This window comes from Saccostrea echinata, unplaced genomic scaffold (assembly GCF_033153115.1).
Source record: "Saccostrea echinata isolate AGI-Se365-2 ecotype Australia unplaced genomic scaffold, CSIRO_AGI_Sech_v1 ptg000009l, whole genome shotgun sequence".
Taxonomy (NCBI): domain Eukaryota; kingdom Metazoa; phylum Mollusca; class Bivalvia; order Ostreida; family Ostreidae; genus Saccostrea; species Saccostrea echinata.
In genome coordinates this window covers 10,779,503-10,799,831 of record NW_026889758.1, presented here as the reverse complement: position 1 = coordinate 10,799,831, position 20,329 = coordinate 10,779,503, and the positions used below count along the sequence as shown (strand labels likewise).

The 20,329-nt window shown below is 33.1% G+C and overlaps 1 protein-coding gene across 2 annotated transcripts; it reads left to right on the top strand.

Annotated features, from left to right (window-relative positions):
* Nucleotides 1-684: 684 nt before the first annotated feature.
* On the top strand, nt 685-15,315 carry LOC133181759 (protein GOLM2-like). Of its 2 annotated transcripts, XM_061316345.1 has the most exons (9): nt 685-1,099; nt 5,386-5,440; nt 7,974-8,040; nt 8,587-8,712; nt 9,181-9,536; nt 9,737-10,080; nt 10,401-10,425; nt 11,656-11,712; nt 13,389-15,315. In XM_061316345.1, the coding sequence occupies exons 1-8, from the start codon at nt 767-769 to the stop codon at nt 11,673-11,675; spliced, it is 1,326 nt and encodes a 441-aa protein (XP_061172329.1). In that variant the 5' UTR covers nt 685-766; the 3' UTR covers nt 11,676-11,712; nt 13,389-15,315. The 2 variants fall into 2 exon arrangements, with proteins under 2 accessions (XP_061172329.1, XP_061172328.1); XM_061316344.1 differs by lacking the exon at nt 10,401-10,425.
* Nucleotides 15,316-20,329: the final 5,014 nt, after the last annotated feature.

Below are 20,329 nucleotides of genomic sequence, written 5' to 3'. Positions count from 1 at the left end.
CATGGATATTAAGCAGACTAATATACTCATGACAATGCAATTGGTAGGGCCGGTGACTCGATCTTTCAAGATTGTAAAATTCATGGCCCCAAGGTTACTATAGGGATGGGGCGCTGTATTGATCATGTAGTAAAAATGCATAAATTATGTGAATAACTTCTCTACTTCAGGGTATTTAGCAAAGTAATAATTAGTTTAGTGCATGATTATGATCAGCAATGGCAGCCTCCAAAATATTATGAAATTCATTGCACCTGGGTCACTGGGGTCATGGAGTTTGGGTGCGACTCTTTTGATAATATATTGATGCTGCCTACGGGCACTGAACCTCCGAGAGTGCTGGAAAGTGAAGAACTGCCAAAAAAAAAAAAAAATCGCCAAACTTAATATAGAATTCTTTGAAGAACTAGCTCCATTGAATTATCTTAGAAAAATATTGAAAAAAGAATTTTTTTCTTTCGGGGTCATATAGTTTTTGGTATGCCAGTCCACAAAAAACTCTTAACTCAATATATATTCACACAGAAGATACAAGTTTAGAACTTTAATGTTTATAGCATAGTAGATCTATATTTTTTAACAATTAAGCTGGGGAGTGCCTATGCTTTAATGAAGTAAAGCGAATGATTCCACGTACAAGTTAACCAGATACCCATTGATATTCCGGGTACGCAGTAATTCCTAGGTGGCCGACTTCCGCAACACGTCGCAACAAGAAAAACATCAACCTACCGTCGTGTTTACGGAATACACGCTCTAAACACTTATGGCAGCAAACGGTAGAGGGACCATGAGGCCACAGTCGAGATCACCCCCATTTCTGATAACGGGCCTCGTTGTTGCACTGGTTATCCTGGGGGCAAATTACTGGAACCTGTCATCCAGTAATGCCTCGCTTTCAGCTGAGGTGGCAGACCTACAGGACCAGATACGGATTCTCTCATCCAAAAAAATTAATTCAGAGAGAAAGAATGAGAATGCTATGCTCAGAATCAGAGATTTTGAGAAGAATATTAACTCGAAAGAACAAGAGTTGACGAAACTGAAAACAGACCTCGGTGAATTAGGCGCCTCAAAGGACGCATGCACAGCTAAACTGGTCAGTATATCACAATATTTAACGCATACAATGCTATTTATTATGAGTAAGTGTAATTTTGTATTGTGCAATTACATTTTTTTTCAAAGTGCAGAGAGTGCATTTCAGATGGTGTCTTCATTTGTGAAATAAATATGACTTGCCACAGGGCACAGTGGCTTGTATTTTTTTTTTTTTTTTCTGTAGAATAATTCATATACTAAACAGCTAAGGGTAGACTTTACTTTACCAGACCCCAAATTCGTAGGATCCTTGCACTCATTGTACTATGACACAAGATTTATGTCAACTGGTTGAGGGTTAGTCCTGCACACTAATCAACTTATTAGGGTTTGTCTTGCACCCACCTGAAAATAGGCTGAAAGATTAGGGTTAGTCCTCACACATTACTTGACTGATAAGCAGTGTTCGAAATTAGCGTCGGCCCGTCGGTCCTGCGCCGACATACAAACTGAAGGACTCACGAATAGTATGACTAAATGGGTCCTTGAAATAATTTTGGGCCGATGATGTTTGCCGGGAAATAAGTTAACGTCAATCTTCTCAGACCTTTCTGGTGAGCTTGGAAAAATACACCGTTGTTTTTCTTTACCGCTTGTTGAAAAGGTTAAGAAGTTGCGATTGAAGTTAAGGTATATTGTTTTATGTATTTACATTAACTTTTATATCTTTCCTGCATTTTAACATGTTTAAGGATACACCAAAGGCTTTTTTCAAGATTTTCAACAATTTTGAGATTTTTGGCTAAGAAAAAGAAGTTAATCACTGCTTTATAATGCATGTAAAATTTTTGGTAATTATGAAATGGTTTTCTAATTATTTAAGAATAATGAAACATAAACACTACCACATGTGAATGTTCCGTTATTGGAGCTTCTGATTTGATCTGTGACTGCCTGCTCATGAAAGACGCAATAAATCACTGTGACCACTTGGGGAATTCTTCACTAGCCACACAGAGGTTATCAGTAATTAAACTACAGGGACTCTAGATTTAGAGAAGAAGATCTAACAGATCACTAATGACCATAAAATAGGAGGTGGAGCTTAGCTCTTGCCATTTTGCCGGGAAATCTTACTGATTCAGAATTGAACCTATTTTACTTAATTAAAAGCATCTAAATACAGAAAAGAACCTCCCATTCTTGTGAATATGCATGGAAAATATGGCTAAGTGACAGGCATCCAAAGCTGAATCTCCAAGGTGTCATATATTCCTAGCTTTGGCAGATTTTGTTGTGTAATGGGTTTTTGCCCTCTACTGTAAAGTAAGATCAGACAGTTTGTGGTATTATTTCAAAGGATTCGGCTCCCTTATTTATTGACCAATTTCTCTGAAAATTGGATGGGTTACTTCTCAAATGTATGTTCACAAAACCGTATCTCAGATTTTTGATATCTAGCTTAGTTTTGGAATTATTGAGGGAAATGTTAAATTAGGCTAATAAATTGTTAACATTGAAGGACAAATGGCTGTAACTTTTGAATTAGAAGATTTATCAAAAATCTGAGATACAGTTTTTAAGTTTAATCTTTAATCTACCTTGAGGCAAAATTAGCACTTTGAGGGGTTAAATACAAAAAAGTTGATTTATAAAATATTTATGCACTAAAATTTACATTAATATTTAAATAATTTTTAAATAAGTTACTAATTAAAGTTTAAATTAGGATAATTAAATAGTAAATTTAACAAGCTTTCAAATGATATATACTTTTATTATGTTATCTTTGATAATGAAGGAATTACATGCAAATTAAATTCCGGCATTTGGAAACCTTTGGTGTATCCTTAATTGGATATATTAAACAAATTAACCAATGAGCGTCTTTAAACCCAATTGGACTTATGATGGGTAAAACTTGTTATTTTTATCAAGATCGTATAAATTCTTCTTTTCATGTGTATTTTAAATAAATACTGAAGATTTGAATTTTTTTTCTGTATGGAATAAAGTTACGTTATATGTATGCGGTTACATTTTATCAACATATTGTGGCAATCTATGAAACCTGCGTAATTTTTTACCCACGGATTTTAAAACAGAAATTATAATTCCAAGGAAAAGTATGTTTACAGTAATATAAACACATTAAACTCATTAAATGTTATATATGACCAAGTAAGACAGTGTGAAGATTAATATCTTACCATTTCAAATCGTTAATACTTGCGAATTGTAGATACCCTTTATTAAATTGGCATATTTCATATGAAGTGATAATCTTACCAAGAACATCGATACGTAAAAGTTTATTTTCCCAAAATTTTAATGGTATTATTTTTTGGCCTACGCTGCCCTGAAAGGACTCATGTATTCCCTTTATCTGTGGGTCCTTTGGACCCATAGAAAATAATTCTGAATTTCGAACACTGCTGATAAGGGTTAGTTTAGCATCCGCATGGGAGATTTGGGTTAGTCCTTGCATACCATCTGAGAGATTAAGGTTAGTGTCTTGTTCTTTAACATGTTTAAAGTCATATGTGGCATATTTTATGATAAGTTCAGGTATCCAAAATTAAAAAAAATCTTTCTATTTGTTTTATTACTTTATATAAAGATAGGACTTTCCTGTAAATTACACATTTTAAGAACCCTCTATACACTGCACACTAAAGAGTTCTGATTCTGTGGTATTTTTATGTAAATTGAGTAATCTGCCCTTAGATCTAAAATAAAATAAATTGAAATCTACAGTTTATCAATCAATTTCTAATCAATTCAAGCATTCTTAACATTTTGATACTCCAAGATAAATTAATTTAACAACTCATTTGCATGCTTTTTCCCCACTTAGGTAAACAACAGTGATTTCTGTTCATCAAAACTTTGCTGACTTTCAACATTTTTCCTGGGGGTAAAAGCCAGGCACCCTATTTTGAAATTGATATTAATAAACTGAATATTTACACCTTTATACAATATAATTTTCCCAATGTCCAAAAAACATTTTCGTTTAGTGTAGAGAGGGTCCTTAAATCAATTGCGTTCCAAAGATAATATGTTTTATGGTGTGACCGTTGGGGCGAGCGCAGTTGTACCATCAAAAAGCTATAGCAGCTTACACTTGTAATGTTGATCCGCCTCTTCAAATGTCAAACAGCACAAGACACAGTCTAGACTGTGACGTCACATGATGTAATTTACGGAGACAGCCGAGCATCTGGTTGAACGAGACTAAAGATCTTGTGCAAATTAATAATGAAATATGCTGTAGAGTAGATGTAATTATTTTTTGTTTCTTTTAAGCTCTCTGCAAAGAAAAGTAAACATATTTCTCAGTAATGAATGATATCCTTGGTCTTTTGTATGCATTGTAAGAATTTCGCATGGAACCCTGGTAGTGAAGGAATTCTGGGAATGTTGCACCAGAAAATTTGCCTGATGTGTGCACAGATTTCATTCCGAATTTTCTCTGTTTTTACATGTTAGTCTATTGAGCTCGCTGCACTCGCTAATAAAAATTTAAAACAATAACCGATTTATTTATCGACTCCACATTTAAATAACAGACAAATTTAAAGTCAATTTAACTATAGAAACGTGAGGTTATTCAAGCTCAAAATGTGTGAAAATTTTAATTTGAATGTATTACAAATAATATATATCGTATATTTACACTCAATCTCGTATTATTATTTTCAAGCTCAGATACGCCATATTTAGCTTTAACATGTTTAAGATTAATTAAGAAATTCAATTGCATCTGTAATTTTTGCAAGATGTTGATTCAGCTTCAACACCATCTCCTTGGTTTGTTTACTGGTACATGAAAATATGGCTAAGTATGGAAAAAAACATGCTCTTGGCATGTGCCGCACATTCTTCATTGAAAATTTTTTTTGGTGATTTTTTACTGAATAAACAATATTTATTAATTTTTTTCATATATGAGGTTGAAAACTTCGTTTAAAAACAATGTCTTAAACTTAACTATTAACAGTGGAATTTGGGGTCAAAAAGGCAATACCTCATACTTTTTATTTATTTATTTATTTTTTTTTTTTTTTTTTGAACACTCGAGCGATCTCATATTTATTGAGGTCGCCTACAGTGACATTATATTTTAGTACATTTTCTTGTGAGCGGTAAAGAAAAGTCATTCCACAACTAATACAGCATGAAATAAAGTGTTATTTTAGTTGTTACTTAGTATATGATATAATTCTTACCTACCTGAAGCAATCCCCTGTGAACAACATAATGCAGATTGAATCTTATATTAATTTTGTGAATTTTTTTCAAAAACATTTTATGTATTGTTGCTTTTTTTTTTGTCAAAAGAAACAAAATGAAGACAATATGAGTGGCATTCAGCAAGAACTAGCAACATACAAAGGTAAGGGAAAGGCTGTAATAAAAAAAATTACTAGATTCTCATCCAAATTTTTTGAAAAATTTCGGCAGATGGGGTTTGATATGTTTTATTTCATTCATTGTACAGATGTTTTGTTGACGTCATCATTTGTTGCAGATTTATTATGCCCAAATAAAAGTAATTGCAGAGTTCCACTTAAATGAATTTCTAGTATCTTGTATTATTCACTCTCACCAATCTTTGTTTAATACATATTGCTGCAAACACCATCTTACCAAGTCAAAATTATGATGACATTCGTGGTATTTAAAAGGTGAGTTGAATATACTGATCATTATTTGCATCAAGACATAGACTCTGTTGAAATTTCAGGATTCTATTGTTTGTAAAAACATAAATTAAAAAATTATGGTATAGATAAAAAGCGGGGAGGGTTGGGATGAGAATCAAGTTATATTTTTATTATTATCAATTTATGGCTTAGACAGTTTTATGTAATTCATTGTATCTGCAATACCTCTTCAAATTAGAGGTGCATTTGGTTGTCTAATTGGGACCAGCATGAAATAGCAGAGAATACAAAACATGCCTATCTCAACCCGATTTTGAATGTTAATTAAATGTATTTGTCATTCCCTTTAACATTTTAAAGAATAGAAGAACTAATTAGATAGACATGTGGGAGAGTATGAAAGTCCTGAATTTATCATCCATTGACAGCGTTTTTTTCCCTTATATAACTGGTACCGATAAATGGTACCATTCCCAATGCCAAAAAACGTTAATTTTTCCCAATTTTGAGACTAAAAATTCCCAATTCAACTGCCAAGCAACAGACTACGATGACATTGTATTACATTGTACAAGTGGACTAATTGTTTCACTTCCGCTAAAATTGAAAGTAGAGAGTCGAATATGGCAGGACCTGTGGTATAGACAGTGTAGTGTCATACATTTTTGACAAATTGAAAGCATGAAAATGCGAAAACAAGGGACATTGATATGAAAAACAATAAATACTTCTTGTTTATTCTTTAAATCATGGAGTAATAAGTAATGAGGTTGGAATAAATGCAAAATACGTTAACTTTCATTTGTTTGAATGACAGAAAATTCTCCTTTGTTCTACTTCTATGCTATTTTTCCCAATTGAACCGGTACCAGATCCTAATGAGTTGAAAAAAATCGCTGATTGATAAAGGTTATGATGTTTCCGAGACACGTACATGTACATTGTATTTGGAGATGGACCATCAATATTGTCAGCAACTTCCTGTAATAGATATAAATTGATATTGTTGTCAACTCTACTTCTGATACATGTAAAGTCTACAAGAATAAAGTGTCTCATTTGCATGTTTGTTAGGCATTTTTCATAGACATTCAAGTTAAAATACTGTTTACTTGTTATTACAATTGTCCCAGAAATCCCACGAGATTTTGTACATTTCCCATCTTTTTCACAAAAGAGCACACTAAGAACTATAACTCTTCCATGGTGGAAATAGAAAGTATTGTTGTGAGATTAAAAATTAGTAAACTTCCTCCCAATCTAAAAAATTGGATATTTCGAATCTGCTACTGCTTCTCAAACATCCAACAACATCCCGTACAGGGTCCCATCAGTGCGATCTTTCAATTTTGAATAAACATGAAAATGTTGGGGAATCAGGATCAAACATCTATATACGATTGGAAAAATAGTTACCTCTTAACATTTCTGATAAATGTCTGACAACAGTCTGTCATAAATTGATTTGATTTAATTGTGTTATAATTTGAATGTATAGAAAAAGAAATGCATCTGAACTACAAGCCAAGACTTTGGCAGAAGTGATATAATTGGCTAATCGAAAGGTTGCTCTGGCGTGACCCTAGAAGGATGTTGTTAGATGTTTGAGAAGGGGTACCTGATTCGGAACATATAATTTGAATTTGATTGACTTCCTTAATTTTTTTTTTGTTTTCATGTTTTATGTTATCCTTGTTTTCTAACTGTTTTCAAAACTATCGTAACAATACTTCCCAGACGCTACTAAATTGAATCAAGCAGAAGCCAGAAAACTTCCCAACTTATACACTGTAATGCTGATTATCAGTTTATATCTATAACTTATACACTGTAATGCTGATTATCAGTTTTATGTCTATAACTTATAAACTGTGATGCTGATAATCAGTTTATATATAACTGATACACTGTGATGCTGATTATCAGTTTATATCTATAACTTATACACTGTGATGCTGATTGTCAGTTTATATCTATAACTGATACACTGTGATGCTGATTATCAGTTTATATCTATAACTTGTCCACTGTGATGCTGATTATCAGTTTTATGTCTATAACTTATACACTGTGATGCTGATTATCAGTTTTATGTTTATAACTGATACACTGTGATGCTGATTATCAGTTTATATCTATAACTGATACACTGTGATGCTGATTATCAGTTTATATCTATAACTGATACACTGTGATGCTGATTATCAGTTTATATCTATAACTTATACACTGTGATGCTGATTATGAGTTTTATGTCTATAGATAAAGTACAGAAGTATGAAAGTCAAAAGTCCTCCACTGTCACAGAGCAGAAACAAGATTGTAGTTTGTAAGTACAGGGGTGACGTCATTGTAAGTCCTCTGTTATTGTTATATTTGTACTGTTGTTATCATATTCCAGAGTTTGATTACAATGTATATCCAAGACATTTATGAGAGAGAAAACACATTGTCAGAAATGCTTATAAATTTAAGAAGTAAACAATGAATTTTAATCATTTACTTATTAATGAATTATGCATAAAAATTAAATTAAAGTATATAAGAGTAAAAAATAGTGATACTTGATTCAAGTTAAGTCAAAATAGACCACAAAAATGTAATTAGAAGTTACTCCCCTTTTCTTGTGTGTCATTATGGTACATCATGTAGATCGGGCACTTGATCTTAAAATTTTAATCCATCAATGATTTAATTAATTTATCTGCACTGATTAATCCATGATTAATCATGGTGCTAACAAACTGATCACTTGAGAAAATTGTAAAATTAATAATAATTGAACAATCGTTCGTTGTTTATGGTACATGTATATGGTTGCACTTATATGAGGGTTATTTATATATAGATATTTATAATTACTTATGTGTTTCAGAGTTTGCACAGAAAAAAGGAAAGAGTTGTTTGCCCAGATGGAAAAATTGGGCTATTACCAAGCATTGCAGGGACTGAGTCAAAGTGGAGTGGATATTATGGAGTTTAAGGATAAAATTGGTTCTTTGTAAGGCAATGAATATAAATAGCCTGTAATCAGATATCATTTGATTAATTAATTCAGAAAAACAAAATGTACTGATGCAATATATACTTGGACAAATTGGTGACTGTAACTTCATTTCTTGTTGAGTAAGAAGCATGTATCAATCTTATTTGAATGTTGTGGTATAAGGTTAGGAGGGAAATCACAGAGGCAGGATTTAACTGATTTAAAACACAGTTGAACTTAAGTACATGTATCTCAAATACCATGGAGATGTCAAAGTGATTTTGAAGTCGCAAGCACTTATTTCTGAAATATTTTACCCTGGATATCTTGAATCCTCGAATATCTCTGAGTCAAAGTATTTTCTTGGTCCCATGAAGTTTGAGATAACGAGGTTTGACTGTAAATAAGTTTTTGGTAAAATAACAAGGCTTTTGGAGTACAGATATTGTGATAGTTATAGTCAGTCTTGCTCGTTGTTTGTAGACAAGGTAGAGAGGCTGGACAATCTCAAAGTGGCCAACAACAACAACAACAAATTCTACAGTCTGGAGCATCACAGCTAAATAAGCAACCACAAGTAGGAGGACTGCAAGATATATCACCCACAACTCAGCCAAGTAGAAAACAAACATCTACGAAGAAACCAAGAAAGCCTGCAACTGGCTCTATAATGAATGTTAAGTTTGGAGATGGATCTAGAAAATCTGTAAATCAGACTGCTTCACAGAAAATCAATAAAAACATGGATACTTTGAAGGGGAACACAACCCTTAGGCCTAAAGAGTCTTTATCTGGTGAAGGCAGAGCACAGAGTCAGAATAATACTGCCACAAGAAAAGGTAATCCAACAAACCACTCGGTATATATCACTTAACATCTTCCATTGATATGAGGTGGGGAAAAATTGTATCTAATTGTAAAGTACATATAATTGAAATATAGATGGAAAATGATTTTATTAGTAGGTTTATAACTTACATATGTTCTTATGCAAATATATACATGCATAGACTATAGATATATCTGTTGTGTTTTTCAGATGTGGCTAAAACCCAAGGTGCACAGCTACCAGCACCAGGTCTGATTATGTATAATTCAAGAAATAATTCAATAGTTGGTGATGGTATCCTAAAGGTTCTTCCTTCTTCGAAAGTTAGATTAATGAAAGGTGGTGAAAATATAGTAGAAATGCAGCAGAAAAACAAAAGACTTGATGCTAAAAAATTAGATTCAGCTAAAACAGAATATGGGAAATCAGATGACAAAAAGTATGATATTGGGGAAGAGGATGAATACATTGATGACAAAGCCAGTGAAAAAAATCCTAACACTAAGCTACAGAACCCAAACAAAGCTGGTGAAAAACAGAAAAAAACGAACCAGGTACAGACATATACAGGCATATCAAGTATCTGTAAATCTCCTTTAATGATGTACATGTATCCACTGTGCTGAAAAAAGTGTCCTTTCTGATAGCTACAGTATCCTGCAGGATAAATTGTGTTACCATGTCAAAGTAGCAAGTATTCACTAATAGCAAGGACATCTTATCTATAGGATATAAGAATTGATTCTAATGCCAATTCACTCATAGAAAGAGCATTGATTTCGGCAGAAAAGTCATTTACTTATTTTTGAAACATCTCGAGCAGTTTAAGAGAATTCATATAAAAGAAAGATAATGACAAGTAATATTGATTTAGTTTTCTGCCAGAGGAGGAATTACCGGTACATAGCTTTTTCAACAGCATGCGGTGCATGGATTTTATGGTGGCTGTGACTGGGCATGCAGACCAGTTCATTTTCTATGGACGTGGTTTTTTGCTCTACTTGTCAGAGACCAGAAGAGCTTATGCGATAGTAAGGTGTCCGGCGTCCGTCCGTCTAGCTGCTTGTCTGTAAACAATTTTTCAAAACACCACTTCTCCTACAGTTTTGGTCTGATTTCAATATAACTTGGCACAAAAGTAAACTACACTAAGATACATAATTTAGTGCATCAGTTTCTGATTTTGATGAACGGTGTTGCCATGGTTACTAAAAATAGAAATTTCCGTGAAATTCCTTTAAAACGCTACTCCTCCTACAGTTTTGGTCTGATTTCAAAATAACTTGGCACACAAGTAGACTGCACTAAGATACATAATTTAATGCATCGGTTTTTGATTTTGATGAACAGTGTTGCCATGGTTATTAAATATAGAAATTTCTGTAAAATTCCTTTAAAACATTACTCCTGCTACATTTTTCATCTGATTTCAATCTAATTGGCACACAGTTAGACTACACTATGTTACATAATAGTGTATATCGGTTTTTGATTTCAGTGAATGGTGTTGCCATGGTTACTTAAAATAGAAATTTCTGTGAAATACTTTCAAAATGCTACTCCTCCTACAGTTCTTGTTTGATTTTAATATAATTTGGCACACAAGTAGACTACACACTAAGATACATAATTCTATTTATTGCTGCATGTTGCAAAATTTCAAATCCAAGTGCTACTTTTCCTTTGTTATACGTACAGACCAGTAGAGCTACAGTCTCATCAGAGACTTCTGGATTATATTTGTTTTTAGTATTATGCATGTCACAAGGTTTACGGTATTAATACTTTTTATGCTGTTGACCCACATTATAGTATGTTTATGTTAAATAACAATATTTTTTAAGTTCACTTGGTGTCAGTTGCCAGTTTATAAATATTAAAGTGTTTGATGTGATTTTAAAAATGGCAAAATATTGTATTTATTTTTAACAGGAAACAGTAATTTTAAAAAAAAATAATTACAGAAAATATAAAAAGTATGTCATTAGTTCAGTGTGAAGTTGCTCAAAATTATAAAAATATGTCATTAATACAATGATAATTTGCTAAAACACTGACAGAAATAAGTGAGTAGTAGTGTTTAGATTTAGATGTGTACTGACCTGATGACCTGTGTTTGTGATTGACAGGATCCCGCAGCCGACTATGAAGACGAAGATGATGAGGAAATTGCTGGAAATGGACAGGTATTGGCAATGGGTACAATATAAAGGTTGAAGTTTTGGTACTGGCGCAGGTAGGACCTGCTAACTTAAAATACACGCTTGTTCTTGGAAGTAACTTTTAAGCTCACGTTTGCCAAAGGCTTGAGCGAGTTTTTCTGGGGGAGAAAAATGGGCGAGTCACCCAACTGTTACTTTCACATTTTTTGACTACTCCAGAACCAATTTCAAACAACAATTTTTCAATAAAGCTTACGGTAGGTGAAGGGGATTCAAGTTTGGTCAAATGAAGAGTTGCATCCTCTTTGAAAGGGAGATGATATATAAATAGTGCAAGTTTTTGTGGGTAACGGTGGAAATTGACACCCCCAGAGAAAGTCATTGTCAACTGACATGTCAGCGGAGAAGGACAGCAATTTTCTGAGAGGTGTCAAATTCAACTATTACCCTCCAAAACATGTACCATTTATTTTATTATATGAATGTCTCATTAATATAATTTTATGATGTCAATGGGAAAGTCAGAAATTGTAGTTAGGTTTACATTTGAACGGCTATCAAAACTTTCTTTTCAATTTTTCTCAATAGGAAAGCAAAAAAAAAAAAAATAAAGATTCACAAACTTCTTTATTGTTTGTTTAATTGTCAGAAAGTCCTTTATCATCTATAAAAGCTTTGTTACCTCTGCATTCAAATTTTTTTATCTGTAGTTTGTTGTTTTTCTAATCAAAATTTGTCCATTGCTTGTCATCGTTGTCACATTTTCATCTTCTTCTCCAGGAAGACTGGACTAATTTCAAACAAACTCGCCAGAAACTTTCCACATCTTTGGGAGATGGGGATTCAAAGGGGCATGTCCTCTTCCAAGGGGAGGTAATCAAGAAAATGCAATGGGGTTATTTAAAAATCTACCACTAAAGAACCAATGGGCCAGAAAAAATGAAACTTAAGTGAAAGCTTCTTGAGCTAGTGTAGATTTAAAATTAGTTCAAATCATGGCCCCTGGGGGTAGGGTGGAGGCAGCAATGGTGGATCATAGTTTTACATTGGAGTACATAGGAAAAAGGAAAAAATCTTCTCAAGAACAAATTATGGACCTTTGGGTTAGGGTAAGGCTTAAGTCAGGGATCAGTTGTTACTAAATGCATGTACATGTATGCAGGCAAGAAAGCCTTTCAAGGAACTTTTTTTTTTTGAGCATATGACTACCGGTATGTTAGTCAAAAGTCATATTAATCAGGACTTTCAAAAAGATTTGAAATAGGTGGTACTTTTACAAAAATAGAAAGTGCTGTGTGGACCTGTTTTTTATGTGTTATCAAATTTTCTCCAACGAGTATTTTGGTTGGTGCAATCATGATTTACGCTGGGTAAATACCGATGCTGGCAGATTTTAAAGGCCTGTATTGATAATGAAGCATTTTAATGTTATGAGGAATCAAGTTATAGTATGATCATTGGGGGGGGGGGGGGGGCAATATATGATCAAAATTTTTCATGATAATAGGAGAATGAAAAACCCAAAATCTTTTTCTTGAGAACAGCAGGGTCATGAGTCAGGTGAGCATTGTGGCCCATGGGCCTTGTCTTTGCTGGGAGAGAACTAGGCTAAATGAATTGGCATATTGAATGTGAATTTCATTCTTTTTTGTATGGTTTTTATATTTCTGAATTTTAAGTTGCTAAATATATTTTTACAGAAGGAAAAAAATGACCGGGGAGTAGACAGCATTGATAAACTGAAGAAAAAGCTGGATACTATATAACGAACAGAGTGGAAAACGTGACTTCCTCCTCAGAAATATTTTTATACATCTACTTACATGTACGGTATTATTGTTCAAGTTGTTTTTCATTCTTTTTGTCCATATTCATTTAGAGTGTTTTTGTTTCTTTTCTGATTTAATATTTCAAGGAAATTTGAATTTGACACCTATTTTTTTTTGAAAGGTACTGCCTCTATTCACCTATTATGACTCATTCACTTGTTATGAATGAAAAAAAAAGTTACTACTTATTAGAGTGTATTTTAAATCTAGCATATTTGTAGGTCTTGTACTAATAAGTGCTCTCTGTCCTTACACTCATTGTACTTAGGTGAAATTCTGTCTTAGTAGTGTTCATGACTTGGCACATTATATATAGCTAATGCGTTAAAATATGAAGAAAGCAAATATAAGTACACATACCATTATTTATTCAAGTTTTTGAATGAAATGGAAAAAAAACATTAATTTTGATTTTTTAATTACTGTATATGTAATATATTTCTGAAAATGGAAAGTTTTGAAGAGTATTTAAGATGTAATTAAAAATTTGTTTGTAAATGTTTGACAGTATCTAATAGTTCATGTTCCTTATTGATTTATCTTTATCATGTACTTTGATTTCTGTTATGACCGAGGGTCTCCTTGTCCTATTAGTCTCCTTTTGTGTTCAGTGCCGATTTGATACTTGGCATATTTGAGGGTAGAGTCTTGTGACTCTGTATCATCTCTAGTTATTTCTCTCATACCAGGCATACTGTACATTCATATTCTTATATTTAATTTATGTATGAAATTTGTCCATGTACGAAGACTACTTTCTACATATCATAGTCATTACATCAAACCATTCCTCTGATCTCCGGATCTGAAATATTCCAGTTATGAACTATAATATTTATATAAATACATGTATCTTTTCATAGCATAATATAGTTGTTATTGATACATGTTATTGGGTGTGTATGTGTTTGGTACTTAGATGTATTTTGTTTACATGCTGTGATCAAATGCTTATTGCTATACGTGTAGTTTATTGCCTTGGGATCACAAAATTCTCTTTCAGGCACAAGTTACTAAAATGTAATACATATAAGGTAAAAACTGTCTAATTTATCTGCAATCTGTTTCATTGCCAAATCTGATTTACAAATTCCCACTTTCCCACACCGCTTTTATTCATATATAACATTTGTATGTCCCAGTAGATGTCAGAATTGACAGGTTCCATTGATTTTTTTTATTGCTCACAAGACATCACCCATGCATCTTACTAAAAGTATAAAATCACACACACATGGAAGTTTTTTTTCTCTTCTTTTTTAAGAAATATGATGTACTATAATAATTTAAAATGATGTTTTGTAATGTAAATATTAAGAACTTATTTGAACAAATTCATTTTTTTTGTACTTGGAAAGAAAATTGTATACAAATAAAACCAATTTTACGTGTGTTGTTAAAACTTGTAATTAAAGTTTATCTTAAATTATATTGGACATCTGTTATTGGTATAAAGTACATATAGACTATATATGTATGCTTTTATTTATTAGTTCTTTTTTCGGTAAAATCGTATTGACTTGTGGTTTGTGATACAATATTATGCATTTGTTGTTGTGGCCTCTAATTTTTGAAGTAATGTTTGTTTCGTAGACTGTATTTTGGGATAGATCTATTGTTTGCACACATGATTGTTTCAGGGTGTTGATTCAATGAGTTTATTTATGTGTTTCAATCAGCATGTTAAAATGTGCCTGTTTTTAAAGAATGTTTGTGATTTTTTTCCCATTAGACTGCACTTTTTGTATGACACATAATTTACAATGCATCTTTTTGAAAATAAAAATACTCTTATCCATGTTTGTTTTGTGCCACCTGCAAAGCAGAGCGTGAAACCTGGGAAAACACGTCATATCTTGTTTTCTGTTTGTGAAAAGGATTTGACATTTGGCCTGTGGATTCCTTGTCACATGACATTTGAATAACTACGTGTACCAGCTGAGTTCCTAACCATGTGCACTTTTGACTTTTTCTTCCCTGCAATTTGCACATTATCTCTTGAACCCCGATGTCAGAGTTTGATGTTTTCAGAAGACCTGGCCATATTTACCACGGTCAGAAACCTCATGCCACAGACAGTGTTGCACTGTAGATCACCATGCAAATTTTGCGACACCTTTTTTCGTGAGATTGTTGTTTGGTATTTACAAGCAAAACAAAATTTTCACGAATTTTGGTTATTTCCCATGTATAATCTTTAGCCCAGAGAGCTATGATTTGATCAAAGCAGAATCTACAAAAATGTGTATTCCTTGTGGAATGCTTAATATCAATACAATCGACATGGCCCTGTAGTTTGGGAAGATTTTTTTCCTGTACACATGCATTAATACTGTGAAATCATTAAAATTCATAGGGGCCAATTTTTGTGGATTGCTTGAAGAGTAGTATATGATAAGTGTCTCAAATGGCCCTTAAAATGATTAATTTTACTTTATATTTAGAGCTATACACATGACCTTTATTCATAATTTTCAATTTTATGAAAATGCCATTAATTTAGAAATATGACATCATAAAGTTCACCTTTTCCTTCCATTTTAACATATTTTGTATAAAACTGCTTATTTTCAAGCAGTTTTTCCTCCAGAAAATATTGAGCGCAGATTTGAACAAACTTTATATTTTTACCAAAGATATATCTATCCAAGACTACTGAATTATTGACAGAAAAATTTTGCATGTTCAAAGCTGCACTCTATATTTCCCATAAGAAAAACGTCAAGAAAAAGGCACAATTTTGTCTTATTTTGATTGGATTGCAAAAATAGCATCATTTCAGACATCATTTACGTCCTGTGAGCGTATATAAATGTGAAAAATGTATTGGAAATATCTCTAATATAATCTCTTCTACAAAATAAAAAAACAATTATACACATCTGAATTACATTCTAAAATGTTGATTTTGGGGGGCCAAAATTGACTCTTGTCATATAAAATCTTTTTACTAATTTCATGTATTCTTTTATATCTACAAAAGAAAATACTTTTTTTTTACTTTTCAATTATCCCTCCCCCTCCAACTTTAATAAACAATGCTACATCCCTTTGTGAAGAAGATAAAAAATCAAAATATTGAATGATTTTTCAAGAGTTGATCACCTAAACCCACCCCTTAATGAAACCAGAACCCAGTGGCCAACTTTGGCACCATCATTGACTCAATTAAGTGTCATGAATTTTACAATTTTGGTAAAATGTTCCCTGCTCATTTAAAGTAATATGGAGATCCAAACCTCTGATCTAGGGGACATGATATTAACCATACTAATTTAACACCAGCTGCTCAATATAATCATAAAAATTCTAGGTGTCTGTGAGGAAAGAGGGTTTTCAAAGGTGTGATATATTTGCCATAAATTACCAACTTTCCTCCACCATGGGGCCTGATCCCAGGGGTTAAGACGTTCACAACAACTTGATGTTTAGGAGTTATGAAAAATATTTTTGAAGATTGCATTAATTGTCCCCCGCTTTCACTGAAGTGAGGATATTAATTTGGGTCTGTCTGTCCGTCCGTCTGTATTTCTGTAATGCTTTCGTTTCCGCGCGATATCTCGAGAACCCTTTGAGCTTTCGCAATGATATTTTGCATAGCAACTCCCTATGGCCTAAAGAAGAACCCTATTGATTTTGAGGTCAAAAGGTCAAAGGTGAAGGTCATAAATTCTGTCTGTTTTAACACTTTCGTTTCCACTTGATATCTCGAGAATCCTTTGAGTTTTTTCAATGAAATTTTACATAACAACTCCCTGTGGCCTAAGGAAGACTTCTATAGATTTGAGGTCAAAAGGTCAGAGTTCAAGGTCGTAAATTTATACATTCCGTCTGTGTGTAACACTTTTGTTTCCAGGCGATATCTCAAGAAGCTTTTGAGCTTTTGCAATGAAATTTTATACCATAACTCCCTAGGGCCTCTCTCACCCCTCTCAAAGTGTCCCGCCCGTTTTTTTAAATTATTATTTACATGTACTGTATTAAAAGTCGCATGGCACTATTTTTAATATATTCGATCAGTGCATATTATCTATTCAAGATATATTACTAAAGTCAGGTACTCTTCACACAATTGCTCCGAAGAAAATAGTTCCATTCATGATCAGTAGATAAAACATTACAACAAATATTAAGAATAATCATGTATATTTAATACGTTAAAGAAAACAAAATTATCGTTAAAAGATTTTAAGAAAATCACTTTTTCCCCAGAAAAGCAAATAAAAAGTTTTCATATTCCTACGCTCGCTGCCTCCTCAGTCTTTTTCACGAAAATATATAGGTCACACTTCGATTGATAATGATAAATCTTTTCACCAGTTATATTACTGTCATGATTATTGTTCGTTAATTGCCGTATATTTTCTTTTGAGTTAGAATGTTAATCATTAACTGTGTGTGTGTTTTTTCTCTCTTTTTTTAAATAACGGAATGGTTATTATGGCTAAACACAACGTGATTTTCCGAGCTCGGAAAGATCTTCGCACGTGTGTAAACCTAGGCTATTTGGTCTTGCAAGAACAGGTGTGCGCACCGTTCCCTAGTGACGCTTAGATCAGTAGACTGGGTATCAGTACTTGCTACGGACATAAAGAAGTTTAGAACTTTATACACCAGTTTCATAACAAGTGCAGGTTTTTTACTCAAGTCAAGGTGAAGCCCTAGACTGGGCTAGAGGGGCTGAGTTACGGTCATCGATCTAACACGAAAATGTACTATTTTTGTAAATAAAAAACATTTCTAGAAACAAAAATGAAGTTTATCTTCAAAACGTCTGTATATTCAAAATCAGTATATGGTGGAGGAATATTCAGTGATGCTCCATAGCCGCAACCGATCTCGCGCTTTCCTTTGCGTTTAACAACGGCCGTCAATGCATCACTGGACGAGTTCATTAAATTAAAAAATAAATTAAAATCTATCCTTGATAGATCTATAGTTTTGCTATTTATAAAAATGGGCTATCTTTGATAATCCATAACGGCTTGGACTTGTTTTGAATTTTTTTTACAGAAGATTCTATCATTGGAAAGTTAGATGGTACACATGTAGCACAGGCCCATAGTACGCGGGATTTTTTGGGAGTCCCCCCCCCCTTTCACTTTGAAAACGTTGCTATAGGCCTGTAACATGCTATTTGGATTAAATATTCCTGAAAATGAGTGAGGCGTTAAATACATTTTTAAAATTATACGATTTATTATATTTAGTTTATGTTCAATGTGAAATTAAAACTATTTTTATGCATGTGCAACTTTGTGATAAAGTCACTACATGCATGTAACGTTATATATGTACATGCAGTTTGTTTCCTACTATATGCATATTTTATTCAACAAAAGATGTTGAAACTCAGTAGCCTAAATATTATGTCATTTTAGGATATTTATGTATATGGCACTTTTATAGTTGACTTTCTACAGCTTGAGTATCTCTGACGTTTTGTCAGTAAATACTTGTTTTTTTTATTAGAAATCATCTGAACACAATGAAAATTCGAATAAATTAAAAGTCGAATATCTTGGATATGGGGTAACCCATATCTATTCTTGTTAACACAGGGGCTTGTGGAGAATTATTACGTATAATACAGGTTGTCGGCAGACATTATATTCTTATTACATCTATTAGAATTGTTTAGTAGAGGCTAAATTAGACACCATGTATTGATTAAAATTTTGACAATATCAAACGTCAATATAAACATTATATGTGAGTTAATGTTTGCATTTAATTTGCTTTCTAATCAAGTGCCTCCGTGGTCTAGTGGTATGTTGCTCGCTTAGCAAGCGAGAGGCCCAGGTTCAATCTCCAGACGATTCTCTCTTTTTTTTTTTTTTGATTTACTAAATGATACTATTCAACATGTGAATTGAAAAAGTTATGATGTATGGCGTGTACAAACTCATAAAATCATTATTACAGTGTGATAAATATTCTGTATATTAAAAATAATCTTCTATACACATATTAAAGAATAAGCAATGAAATCTTTATATCCATATTGCCATTTTTTAAATTTGCTTCAATATACATGTATACATTTAATAATTCTACAAATACCCCCCCCCCCCCCAAAAAAAAACTGCGCATGCTCTTCTTTTTTCCCTAAGCGGGGGACACAAATTCCCCAAACTGCGCATACTCTTCTTTTTTTCCTAAGCGGGGGACACAAATTCTCTGAATAAGCTTGTTTTGATGGGTTTTGGTCCCTCTCCTCCAGCCAGTGAGAAGCAAAAACCATATGAAATTCACAATTTTTGTTTCCCTTTGGCCATAGAATGCTACAATACAAAAATAGTTCAGGGGTTCCAGAAAAGAACTTAAAAATATTAAAAAGTTTACAATTGGCACATGACACACACCCCTGTGATGGATGATGGACAAAAGCAGATAGCAATAGGTCAAGTGAGTGACTCAGGTGACCTAAAAAAGGAAAAAAAAAATGAAAACTGGAAATTATTGAGAAGCAAAAAAGAGGGGGGGGGGGAGAGAGAGAGAAAGACATGAAAGGAAAATACCCAAATTCGAAAAATATATAAAGGGGGAAGGGTGGGGCAGTTGTCTCTAAGTTCAAGGTTCCGGCCCATCAAGATGGGGCTAATTAGTTAATCATTTCATGAAAATTCATTCAATATATGAAATTTTTTTAATTTTGGGATATTAAGCAAGATTGATGACAATAAGTAGCGAGTCCTTTGTCAAACTGTGCAATTTTGCCCCCAGGGCTCACATCCCAGACTAGGGCCTAACAGATCATATTTTTAAAATGCATTGGTACTGTACCATTTTTAGAGATGGCAGATGGCATT